General features: G+C 36.8%; 1 protein-coding gene across 6 annotated transcripts in view; it reads right to left on the bottom strand.

The window, feature by feature from the left end:
• Positions 1-2,701: 2,701 nt before the first annotated feature.
• WDR89 (WD repeat domain 89) overlaps positions 2,702-13,728 on the bottom strand; it is a 38,407-nt gene continuing 27,380 nt past the window's right edge. For 2 of the 6 annotated variants that reach the window (XM_057544493.1, XM_057544495.1), the window contains 3 exons: positions 9,576-9,687; positions 7,222-7,344; positions 2,702-6,994 (listed from right to left, as the gene is read on the bottom strand). In XM_057544493.1, coding sequence (XP_057400476.1) covers positions 5,804-6,964 — 1,161 coding nt within the window. In that variant the 5' untranslated portion in view covers positions 6,965-6,994; positions 7,222-7,344; positions 9,576-9,687 and the 3' untranslated portion in view covers positions 2,702-5,803. The remainder of the gene's footprint in view (positions 6,995-7,221; positions 7,345-9,575; positions 9,688-13,728) is intronic. The other 4 variants (XM_057544494.1, XM_057544496.1, XM_007192971.3 and 1 more) reach the window with 2 other exon arrangements.

A 13,728-nucleotide genomic window follows, 5' to 3' on the forward strand; every position in this document is an offset into this window, starting at 1 on the left:
TTTAAAGTAAGTTTGGATTCCTCAAAAAATTCAACTGGAATTTGGTTGGGATTAATTTTTAAGATTAAATTTAGAATGTTCACTTTTTTAATATTGTCATCTCACTGGAAGCATGGAATGTTTCTTAGATCATTTTCTATGTCTTTATTGGAATTTTAGAGTTTTCTCCAAATAGATCTCTTATATTCTTGGTTAATTCCTTGATAGTTTTTAACTTTTGCTATTGTGAAATGATGTTTGGATTTTTATAGGCTTTCTTCTGGCAACTTTGCTGAACCTCTTTATAGTTCAAATAATTGTTGATTGTTGGATTTTTTCAGGTATTTATCTTTTGCAAAGGAGAGTTTTTTTCCCCTCTTCTCTTACAATCCTTACATATTATAGTTTTTTTTAAAATCTTTCCTTATGGTATTAGACAGAATCCATACTATGATAGGCTTACCCATTGTCTTGGTCTTGAAGGAAATGCATTTAATCTAATAACATTTCTCCACTAAGAATAACATTTAGTTTAGATTTTTTATATATAAACCTTAACCAAGTTAAAAAATTATTCCATTGCTGGCTTGATGCTGTGTTTTTCATAAATAGGTGTGAAACCTTACCATATGCTTTTCTATACCAATTAAGATAATCACGCTTTTTTTCCTTTTTTGTCCATTATTCTGATAGATTTTCTGATGTGGAGTCATCCTGGTATTCCTGAGATAAATCCTATTTGGTCACGTATTTTAAAATACACCATTGGATTTTGTAGCTAGTATTTTTAACTGTGAATATATATTCATAAACAAAATGGGCCTTTTTTCTTCATTTTCATCTGGTTTTGAAATCAACATTAGCCTTAAATTCTATTTTGTCAATAATTAAGATTGCAATCTGGGCTTTTGGGTTCATATTTGTCTGGTATATAATTTTTTCTTTTTTTGGCAAGAGCTTTATTCAGATATGGTTCACATACCATATAATTCATCTATTTAAAGTGTACAATTCAATGGTTTTTAATATGCTCAGAGTTGTGCAACCGTAACCACAATCAATTTTAGTATATTTTCATCACCCCCAAAAGAAATCCTATACCCTTTAGCTATCATTCACACCCTCTCATTTCCCCGCCACCTCCCAGCCCTAGATATATATATATATATATATATATATATATATATATATATATATATATATATGTTCTCTTTATAGATTTGACTATTCTGAACATTTGATGTAGATGGACTCATACAACATGTGGTCTTTTGTGGCTATTTTTAGTTAGCATGTTTTCAAGATTCATCTAAGCTGTAGCTTTTATTAGTACTTCATGCCTTTTTATGGATGAATAATATTCCATTGTACGTATATACTTTTACCCATTCATCAGTTGATGGGACATTTGGATTTCCACCTTTTGGTTATTATGAATACTGTTATGAACATTCATGTACAAGTTTCTGTGTGGACTGTTTTCAACACTCTTCAGCATATACCTAGGAGTGGAACTGCTGTTATCAAATAGCAACTGTTTAATCGTTTGAGGAATTGCCAGACTGCAACTATACGATTTTACATTCCTAACAGCAGTATATGAAGCTTTCTATTTCTCTACACCCTCACCAATATTTTTTTATTATACCCACCCTAGTGGGTGTGAAATGGTATCTCATTGTGGTTTCAATTTGCATTTCCCTAATGACTAATGATGTTAAACATCTTTTTTTGTGTTTACTGACCATTTGTATATCTTCTTTGGAGAGATGTCTATTCAGATACTTTGACCCGTCAAAAACTGGTGTCTTACTATTTTTTTAACAGATTTGTTTTTTCTTTTCCTTTTTTTTTTTTTTTCTGGCAGCGCCACATGTGGGATCCTAGTTCACCGACCAGGGACCGAACTTGCACACCCCGCGGGGGAAGCATGGAGTCCCAACCACTGGACTGCCAGGGAAGTCCCTGGGTGGTCTTATTACTGAGTGGCAAGTTGTTTTTGATTTTTTTTTTAATAAGTTCTGGATACAAGTTCTTATCTATTATTTGCAAATATTTTCTACCATTCTGTGGGTTGGTATACCTTTCCTCATCCTTTTATTTTTTAACTTATGCCTTTAAGTGAATCTTATTTATTGCTTTTCTTTTCTAATCTTTTAAAAACTTTTATTTCTAAATGTTTTCACTTAAAATTTTTCAATATAGGATCTCCTGTAATTGGTGAGTTTAATCCACTTATACCATTTTCCCCATGGTCAAATGCATTGGGTAACCTGTCAGTTCATTTTTCTCCCTGGACATCTCCCTCCACATAGCTCATCCTCCTCCAATCTGGACTGAATATTGTGGGCCTGCTACAAATGTTATCCTGCCACTATACTGGGTTGGGGCACTGATTTCTGGTATCTCTTGCCTCCCTTGATTTACTCCCTTATTTTTTGCGGACTACATCCTCCAGTAGACTTTTATTTATTTTTTCCTAGATGAGCCTTTTTTTTTTTTTTGTGCCATAATTAACAACAATTTATTTATTTTGCAAGTGTGTTCCTATTTAAGTTTTCTTTTTTTCTATTTCTTTTAACATCTTTATTGGATTATAATTGCTTTACAATGGTGTGTTAGTTTCTGCTTTATAACAAAGTGAATCAGCTATACATATACATATATCCCCATATCTCCTCTCTCTTGCAACTCCCTCCCACCCTCCCTATCCCATCCCTCTAGGTGGTCACAAAGCACTGAGCTGACCTCCCTGTGCTATGCGGCTGCTTCCCACTAGCTATCTATTTTACATTTGATAGTGTATATATCTACATGCCACTCCCTCACTTTGTCCCAACTTACCCTTGCCCCTCCCTGTGTCCCAAGTCCATTCTCTAGTAGGTCTGCGTCTTTATTCTCAATTTTTTTTAAAGATTCCATATATATGTGTTAGCATACGGTATTTTTCTCTTTCTGACTTACTTCACTCTGTATGACAGACTCTAGGTCCATCCACCTCACTACAAATAACTCAATTTCGTTTCTTCTTATGGCTGAGTAATATTCCATTGTATATATGTGCCACATTTTCTTTATCCATTCATCTGTCGATGGACACTTAGGTTGCTTCCATGTCCTGGCTATTGTAAATAGAGCTGCAGTGAACATTGTGGTACATGACTCTTTTTGAATTATGGATGTCTCAGGGTATATGCCCAGTAGTGGGATTGCTAGGTCGGATGGTAGTTCTATTTTTAGTTTTTTAAGGAACCTCCATACTGTTCTCCATAGTGGCTGTATCAATTTACATTCCCACCAACAGTGCAAGAGGGTTCCCTCTTCTCCATACCCTCTCCAGCATTTATTGTTTGTAGATTTTTTTGATGATGGCAATTCTGACTGGTGTGAGGTGATACCTCATTGTAGTTTTGATTTGCATTTCTCTAACGATTAATGATGTTGAGCATTCTTTCATGTGTTTGTTGGCAATCTGTATATCTTCTTTGGAGAAATGCTGCATAGAAACTAAAGTTTAAAATTTTGTATGTCTTAAATGTTTTAAACTTCTCTTCATGTTTTAAACTTGAAGTTTAAAACATGAGGGTAGTTTGGTCACAGAATTATAGGTTGGAAAAGCAAGTTATCTCCTGAAATCCAAATCTCTTTTATTTCCTAGGTTCAGCCATTGAGTTTGGCTAGCAACGAATACTGTTAGCTAAATAAATTTGGTTCCTGAGTTTCAGAGAGCAAGAAGGAAGTGTTCACTTAGCAAGGGTTGTGTCAAAAAAATTTATTGTAATCCGAGTTTAGATTGAATAGTTTGAATCTACTGTAATCTTCATGAATTTGGAGAGCATAAGTTCAGATAGCAGGAATTTGTCCTCAGAACTTTGAAGGCATTGATCTACCATTTTTTGTTATCCAGATTTGCTGTCTAATGCAGATGTTATTCTTGTTCCTAAGTGATTGTTTTTTACCCTCTTTTTGAAAACTTTTAAGATTTTCTCTTTATTCTTAGAGTTCTAAAACTTCACAGTGCTATGCCTTGGTGTGGGTCTTTTTCGTTCATTACACTTGACACCCTTGTTGGGCCTTTCAACCTAAAGACTGAAGTTCTGGGATAGTCTCTTATGTTATTTCATTTTAATAATCCCTTCTCACCCCTTAAAAAGTTTTTTTTTTTTTCACTTTCTAACACCATCAGTCTGATATTAGACCCCTCCTGCGGCCTTTATCTTTTCTCTCACTTTCTGTCTCTTTCAGAGGTATTTCCTCACTTGCATCTTACAGCTCTAGTAATTACTTCTGAATTTGAAATATTTTTAAGAGCCCTGCTGTTTTATAACTCCTGTTGTATTTCCTGTTATTGCATAAATGCAGTGTCTCTGAAAGTCTTTTTTTACCAACTTTTCCCACTTACAACATAGTCAGCATTGTCTCATATCCTAAATATCTTGAAAACACGGTTTTTCATTTTAAACAGTCCTCTATCAAAAGTTCAAAATGTATCAAAGATTTTAAGCAGCATGAGGCATTATCAAATCTGTGTTTTCGATGTTCAGTCTAGAAGTAGTAGGGAGAATGAACTGGAGCAGATTAGAGACAGAGTCTGTAATCTCGCAGAGAAATGATGAAAGTCTTATCTAAGGCAGTAGTGGCGGGGGGTAAAGGCAAAAGAACAGGCTGACAGATTTTAGGAGGTGGAATGGCACAGGACTTGGTGATTGACTGGTTAAGGGAAAAAGGAAAAGTACTATATTACCCTCAGGTTTATGGTTTGGACAATACCAAGAATAGCTGAATTTCTCCAAATAAGAAACATGTATTTTTAATATATTTAATATAACAACAACTTACCTGTTGTTCAGTCTCATTTGAGTTAAGCTAAATCATATCTAAATATAAGTTACAAATGTTCTATAGAAAAATAAAAATTTCCCCCAGTGCTACAGTCTCAGAGATAAGATACCAAACCTTTAGAGGGATCAACTTTTTAATTAAGATTCTTTAGAGAAATATTTAAAAGGAAGGATGGATAAATTAGCAGTAAACAAAAATTCAAGTTTAAAATTATGGATGGATAAAACACTATAGAAGAAAATTTTATCACAAAATATTGGAATATTTTGAAATAAAAAGTCATTCTACTATTATAAATACTTTTGTTTTTGTATATTCACTTTGAGTCTCAAAAAGAATTTTGCAAGGTAATTCCCTTTTCATCAGTGAAACACCTGTTTACTGTTTAACCAACAATATTAAAGTGTGGATGCAAATATTTACTAAATATACTTTTCTCAAATAAATGCAAATCACTAATTCTGAAAAGGTTTAATTCTATTTAAACTCATTAGAATATTTATATTTAAATATGCCAGTGTAATCTATACGTATTAAGCAAGTAGGAGCTTCTCGAATGAAGAAACAGTCTGACTTGGTTTTATAAATAATGAAGATGATTTAAAATGTAAAAAATTGAGCTTAAAAAACACAGCCCAAACCACCTGTTTTTTAAAGTCACACCAGCCATCTACTTCTAAAAAGCCCTTATCAAAGCTATTTCTTCAAACTCCACATTTACTAATTCAACAGATGGGTTTTTAAAATGAGGAATGTAATTTTACTTTCAACTCACTGATTATATACTCAAATGGTGGCTTAAAAAAATAATTTTAGAATACACAAAGACCTGAATTAAACTATTCTCAACATTTTTTCAGGACTGTTTGCTAACTGGCTTGCTTTTATTTACATATGAGCTTTAAACACGTCTACAACAGGTAGTACACAGAAATAATTATCTGCAACTATAAAACCTGTCAAGTAAACTCCCAATGTAACATCACTGCTTTTTCCTTCTCTTGTAAGAATCATTACTATGAACTCGAACTCGCTGGTACACAGAGGATGCTATTTTCATGCTGTCTTTCTTTGTAAGCGTCTTCTCTACTGCTCCAGGTTTCCAAAGTAACAACTGTGCATCTTCTCCTCCAGTTAGCAAAGAATCATCCTGCATATTCCAACAGAAAGAACGGACTGTAGCAGCATGCCCTCCCTGAAGGCTGGTCACATGGACCAATCCTGATGTAGTACAGCTCATTATGTGAATAATTCCTGTGTTTGTTCCTCCAACTACAAACAATTTGTCCGTCTTTTCATGATATAGGCCGCCAATCAAATAGTCCAAAATCCCTTCTTTCACATTAATTACTTCTCTGACATCCGGGATGTTCAAACATGTAATTGGTTCATCGGTATCCAGATGATTAAGATCCCACCAACAAAATCCTTCATCATGTGTCATGCAGTAAATCTGTTTATAATCTTTCCCAGACCAACCAATATAGCTTACTGATGAAACTGAGTTACAGGTTGTAACCAGTGCATCTTCTTCGTTATCAACAGTAATATCAAATACATTTACCAGGCCGTCAGTTGAACCTGAGACTACCATGTTGGGATTGCTGGGATGGAAACATACTTGAGTGATATCATCACTATGTGTCTCTGAATATGCACCAAGTGGGTCTTTAGTAGTAGACAAATCCTGAGAATTAATTCTTGCATCCCAAAATACCAACAATGCATCATCATCAACTTTTTCTGTACCAGCACAAATGACATGATCATTACAGCTGATATCAAAACTGATAAAAATATTGGAAGGGTAACCCTTGAACAGCTGGACAGGTTTTTCACTGGCTAATCGAGCATCCCAACATTTTACAGTGCCATCAGTGCATGAGGAATACACGCTCTCACAGGAATTTGCAAACTTGACTCCATTAAGTCCAGGATATCCTCTAAATTCTCGTAGTACATTTAATCTTTCTTTATCATATATTCTGATTGATCCATTAGAACATAAGACAGCAACCAAGCTTCCTTTTTCTGCTTGTACAGTCTTTGATGTGTCTATGCCAAGCAGATAAGTAGGCTCTTTAGTTTCTGAGGAACGTTTAAAAATGTTCAAATTAGCAAATTGTTCCTCAATCTTCTCCATATCAGGAGTGCATCCAAGGGTAGCAAAAATCTGTAATAAAAACAAAAATTAAAATTAAACCCAAAGCGTCTCTACATTGTGATTAAATCAAGAACATTTCCCTCTGAGAGCTGGCACAAAACAACAGAACTAAAATCTAATATTTTAATCATTTCCCTACCATGATGTAACTAAAACTCAGTTGCCTACTTCTAATTCAATCACTTTTTATATACTGAATCTACTGCCAGTAAGAGAATTTTAAAACATGTACATACCTTGCTTAGTAATTCCTTTCAGCTCAAACCTAATAATTGGTCCTATGCACAGTCCTCAGCATTAGCCAGGATCTCCACTTTGAGATCTTCACCTGGTCCCAGCTGCCTTAACAACTATAGAATCTAAACATAGATGTGTTAGCAGAAAAATGGTCCCTCAAAGATGTACATGCCATGGGGCTTCCCTGGTGGCACAGTAGTTGAGAATCCGCCTGCCAATGGAGGGGACACAGGTTCGATCCCTGATCCGGGAAGATCCCACATGCCGTGGAGCAACTAAGCCCGTGCACCACAACTACTGAGCCTGTGCTCTAGAGCCCGTGAGCCAAAATTACTGAGCCCGCGTTCCGCAACTACTGAAGCCCGCGCACCTAGAGCCCGTGCTCCACAACGAGAGAAGCCACTGCAATGAGAAGCCCACACACTGCAACAAAGAGTAGCCCCCGTTCGCCGCAACTAGAGAAAGCCCACGCACAGCAACAAAGACCCAAAGACCCAAAGGCCAAAAATAAATAAATTCATAAAAAAAAAAGAAGATGTTCATGCCTTAATCCCAGGAACCTATGAATATGTTAGGTCACATGGCAAAGAGGAATTGAGGTTGTAAATGGAATTAAGGTTGCTAATCAGTTGACCTTAAAATAGGGAGATTATTCTAGATTATCTGGGTGGGCCCAAAGTAATCACCAGTGCCCTTACAAGTACTGACAGAAGAAGCAGGCAGAATATGAGAGTCAGAGGGAGATGTTACTATGGAAGAAAGGTTCAGAGAGATACATTGCTGGTTTGGGCAAAGGAGGCCAATAATTGGGTGGCCTCTAGAAAGCGGAAAAGGCAAGGAAACAGCCTCCTTTAGAGCTTCCACGTGAAAGTGCAGCCCTGCTAACCCCCTGATTTTAGCCCATTGAGACCCATTTTGGACTTCTGACGTCTAGAGTTATAATAAATTTATGTTGTTTTGAGCCACCAAGTTTGCAGTAATTTGTTACAGCAGCGATAAAAAACTAATAGAGGTACCCAGTAGGAATTCTGGAGATGTGTGCTTCTCAGGCAGTAGCAGCTTGTAAATGTTGGAGATGCAATTTGAACTTAGGCATTCTGGCTTCAGGGACTGTGCTCTTAACCACCACGCTAGATTGCCTCTCAATGGTAGATTGTATACAGAACAAGTTCAAGGCCAGAAAAATATACATGCCTAGTGACTTTATCACAAACTTTTCTACCTTGCTTTCACCAATGAATATTCTAGCGTGCCTCACAAATTCACATTTTCATTTAGATGAACTGCTTTTCTTTCTGTTGCTTTAGTGATAGCTTTTTAACCGCCTGTCTTTTCATCTTTACAAGGAGAAATGAATACTAATTCAAGAGTTGTTAGAAGGATTAACTGAAATAACGTGTCTGGCATACCATGACACACATTCAACAAATGTTATGTAAAAATGATCAGTATTACCATTATCAATACCACTAACACCACATGGGGGAGAATTTGGATCTATCAGAGTGGCTCCAAACAAAACAACTAAACCAAAAGGCAAAAAATATTAAAAAGTTGTATTGGGGTTCAAAATAAGAATAAGCATCCTCTCCAACTTTAAATTTTGACTATTTAAAAACTTACAAAAGTTGAAAGAATAGTACAACGAATACACACACACATAGCCTTTCACCTCCAAGGTTCAACAACTTGCTTTCTTCTATCTCTATAAGCAAACACACACACATTTTTTGATGAACTATTTGAAAGTTAACTGCAGACAAAATATCACTTCATTTCTAAATACTTTAACACAGAGCACCTCCCCAGTCTTTTGTTTTCTTAACACTGAATTTTTTAAAAAGTCCAGGCCAGTTGTTTGATAATATGTCCCATATTCTGGATTTTTCTAATTGTTTCCTCCTCATGATTAGATTCCAGTTTAATATTGTTATCAGGGATAAAATTTAGGTGATGCTGGGTACTTTTTTTTTTTGGCTGCATTGGGTCTTCGTTGCTGTGTGCGGGCTTTCTCTAGTTGCAGTGAGCAGGGGCTACTCTTCATTGCGGTGTGTGGGCTTCTCATTGCAATGGGTTCTCTTGTTGCAGTGCACAGGCTCTAGGCATGTGGGCTTCAGTAGTTGTAGCACGCAGGCTCAGTAGTTGTGGCTCATGGGTTCTAGAGCGCAGGCTCAAATTGTGGCGCATGGGCTTAGTTGCTCTGCAGCATGTGGGATCTTCCTGGGCCAGGGATTGAACCCATGTCCCCTGCATTGGCAGGTGGATTCTTAACCACTGTGCTACCAGGGAAGCCCTGGGTACTTCTTATTGCATCACATCATAGAGACTCATAATAACAAGTTTGATCACTTACTTAAATTCTTCTTGGTGCTCAAACTGTCCCCAACTTGACCACTGAGAAACTCCTCAGGCAGCCAGCTTCCGTGTGCTTTTGATTTGTCATTATCACAATTAGTATGTAAGCCCTAAATGGAACAACTCTGTATAAGAATAAGTCTGAAAATGGTGAGCATCCTTCAAGTATTCAGAGACTAAATGACCATTTATCTCCACAGCATAACTGTTGGTTTTACAACCAGATAGGCTAAAATGGCCTTCTCTCCTTAAACATGTCATGCTTGCTTCTGTCTCAGGACTGTAGCAATAGCTGCTTCTCTGCCTGGAATACTTTCTGTACCTTTTCTGTGTGAGTAACTCCTTCCTGTTATTCAGGTCTCAATATGTTACCTCCCCAGAGAGACCTTCCCTGATCAACCAACCTAAAGTAGCCTGTCACACCCCCATCATACTGCCTATTTTATTAATTAAAAAATTAAAAAGGTTTAATTATGAAATATTTCAAATATACAAAGAAGTGTAGAAAAAAGGAAACAGACACCCAAGTACTGTACATATTACCCAGATTTAACATTCTGCCATATTTGCCTCAGTTTTTTAAAAAAAATATTTTACTATTTTTTTTAAAAATTTTATTTATTTATTTATTTATGGCTGTGTTGGGTCTTCGTTTCTGTGTGCGGGCTTTCTCCAGTTGTGGCAAGTGGGAGCCACTCTTCATCACGGTGCGCAGGCCTCTCATTATCGCGGCCTCTCTTGTTGCGGAGCACAGACTCCAGACGCGCAGGCTCCGTAATTGTGGCTCACGGGCCTAGTTGCTCCACGGCATGTGGGATCTTCCCGGACCAGGACTCGAACCCGTGTCCCCTGCATTGGCAGGCAGATGCTCAACCACTGCGCCACCAGGGAAGCCCAACCTCAGTTTTTTTTTTTTTTTTTTTTTTTTTATTTAAAAAAATTTATTTATTTATTTTATTTATGGCTGTGTTGGGTCTTCGTTTCTGTGCGAGGGCTTTCTCTAGTTATGGCAAGTGGGGGCCACTCTTCATCGCGATGCGCGGGCCTCTCCCTATCGCGGCCTCTCTTGTTGCGGAGCACAGGCTCCAGACGCGCAGGCTCAGTAATTGTGGCTCACGGGCCCAGTTGCTCCGTGGCATGTGGGATCTTCCCAGACCAGGACTCGAACCCGTGTGCCCTGCATTGGCAGGCAGATTCTCAACCACTGCGCCACCAGGGAAGCCCCCAACCTCAGTTTTTTATTTAAAGAAATGAAACCTTATAGACAAAACTCCTATGATTAAGAATTTTTTTAAATGGCATCACAATTATATGTATCTTTGTTGCAATTTGCTCTTTTCACTCAGTATTTTTTAAAAACCTGATTTTACTGGTGAGGTAAACTTATTACCTGACTCTTTCTTGCTTTTTTGTTATCAATATGATTGTTGAATAAATGAGTGAATAATTGATTCAACTTTCATGCATTAAGAGCTGAAGAGTTCCAGGAGAAACAGAATAAATCTAAAATGATATTGCATGTGTCTGTGTGTCTGCAGGGGGAGCTGTGCTTATGGAAATTAGTAAAATAATGGCATTCTTTAGCAGTACTTTAAATAAAGTACAAAAAGGAAATATAGAAAAAGACTTTATATTTGTGAAAAAAAAATTATTTAACCCAATTTTTTTTTTACTACAAGCTCTTCAAATACATCCTAAAATGTGTGTTCACTTAAGAGTGTACTGCCTATACACTTCAAGGAAAAATCCTTTTTAATTCCAGATAAAAACAACTGCCCATTCTTGAAATACTAGTCAAAGTGTTAATGAGATTACAAAAGAAACAATTCTTTGCTACGGCTTCATATTGATCTCTGCATATGAAATGTCAGGTTTTAAACAATAAGGAAGTTTAATGTGACTTTTAAGGTAATCATAAGTTATAGGACTATGACTATGCACTGCTATCCCCAAGCAGGAGAGTAGTGCGGGACTCCTTCCCTCCAGTGTTGCCTGGAGAGTCCGTTTCACACTGAAACAGTCCCCTGCGAGGATTCTGGGGATTGATGAGACAGGCAGAGTGGGCCCAGATGGAACACTACAACAAACTAACACTTTTAAGACAGTAGTAATGGTAACAATCTCAATGGTTGTCCACCTGACACAGTTTAAATGCAGCATAGTACTTCAAAAAAAAGAAAGATAGATGTTAGAAGGTAGGTAGCTCCTACAACACTCTCATGCTATAGAGTTTATATTCATTTGTGCATAGATACAAATAGTAAAATAGTTTAATCTCTTAGGGAAAAGATGAAAACCTCTGGCTTATACTTTAACACATTAATATGCAAGTGAATCATATTTAAAATAGAACTTCCAAGGCTACATAGTTAATTGTAATTTTATATACTAATGGATCATTCTAAAATGATGAATAAACCCTTTTACTTCTATGTATCCCCTTCTCTGTGTTTTCTTTGTATGACCCACTTCCCAGTCCTCAAGATAAGCCATAGGCTCTCTTTTCTTCTCACTTGACACTCTCACAAGGCAACCTCACTGACATTCATGTTTTCAAGTGCCAACGAGCTCATCTATTTACAAGTCCATATTTCCAAGTATCTACTAGCCATTTCTCCTTGAACATGTCCCACTACACCTCAAAGTAAAACTGATTATTTATGCCCCCACCAACCTTCTCCTTAAAAACAAAATCAAAATATGCTTCTCAATGTTCTCCATGTTGGTCAATGGTATCGGCACCATGACAACACTCTGATCCACCCAGTTATCTAAGCCAGAACCTCTGGGGAATATCCAGCACTCCTACTCAGGGCTCTCTTCCAATCCGTTTCTTTTTTCCTTTTTTTTTTTTTTAAACATCTTTATTGGAGTATAATTGCTTTATAATGGTGTGTTACTTTCTGCTTTATAACAAAGTGAATCAGCTATACGTATACATATATCCTCATATGTCCTCCCTCTTGTGCCTCCCTCCCACCCTCCCTATCCCACCCCTCTCGGTGGTCACAAAGCACCGAGCTGATCTCCCTTCCAATCCATTTCTAAATCTCACTTTTGCTGAAGGCTACTAAGGGTATATTGAACTATAAGGTTCAATCTATTTCTGTAGATCAAAACAATATTGACAACTTCATATAGTTCAACCTAACAAAAACATATAAAGAGAATAAATAAGATTATCCATAATTTTAATCTTTTCTCTATTTATTTGTTAGATGCATAAAAGGAAGCTTAGTTAGCATTCTAGATCTCAACAGGCTAGTGAGAGCTGAGGATGTAGAGTGAGCCTTTCTTATATTAATACACACACACACACACACACACACAAATGAAAGAGGGGACAAAAAAAGAGGGACAGAAAAGAGTACTAAAGCAAAGAGTAGGGAGGAGAAAAGAAGAGAAATGAAGAAAAGCCAAAGGAGAACAGCAGAGAAAAGAGAAAGGAATGGATGGAGTTACCGCCACTACCTGTTGGATCATATTGCAGTTCTTACTTTCCCAACACTGACATGAGACAAGGAGAAGAGGTCCAGATAAAGGAAGTTTAGTAGAGTCTAAAGCTATATTGGTTCACTTGGTTAAAGAGTTTTCATTAAAAAAAATTCCTTGTCCTTGAGTTAGTAGATGTAGCAAGCAACCATAACCCAATTTAAATACTGGCCTAACTGTTCTGAAAAAAGTACTAATATCTCATCTTGACCCACCTGGTACAGATCAGGAAATAGCAGACCCCCAGCAGTGCCCTGGCATTGAGCCACCACTGCTGTTGTGGTCTTTACTGGGATACAGAATTCTCGAGTCTGAATACAATGCAGTAGCTGGAAGATGTTTAGAAAGACACCCTAAAACAAACACCTTAGGGTAAGCTTCAAGGGGGTGAAAATATTAACTTCTTGGTGAACTGCCATCTTGAAACACATTAGAAGGGAAATGCTGACTCATCTCTAATCTGAAGAACTGTCCTTAGGTAATTAAGAATTAGTTACTTGATAACAAAATCCCTAAACATAAGTATTTCTTTTGTGGCTTTTGCCTTAGTAAAATTTAAGTTATCTTTATCAATCAAAATATTCTTTCATTTTACTTCCTATTAAAATAAACCCAATAAAATGTTATTTCTCTATATAAATTACATCTTAAATACATCT

This window comes from Balaenoptera acutorostrata, chromosome 3 (assembly GCF_949987535.1).
Source record: "Balaenoptera acutorostrata chromosome 3, mBalAcu1.1, whole genome shotgun sequence".
In the NCBI taxonomy this organism is placed as follows: domain Eukaryota; kingdom Metazoa; phylum Chordata; class Mammalia; order Artiodactyla; family Balaenopteridae; genus Balaenoptera; species Balaenoptera acutorostrata.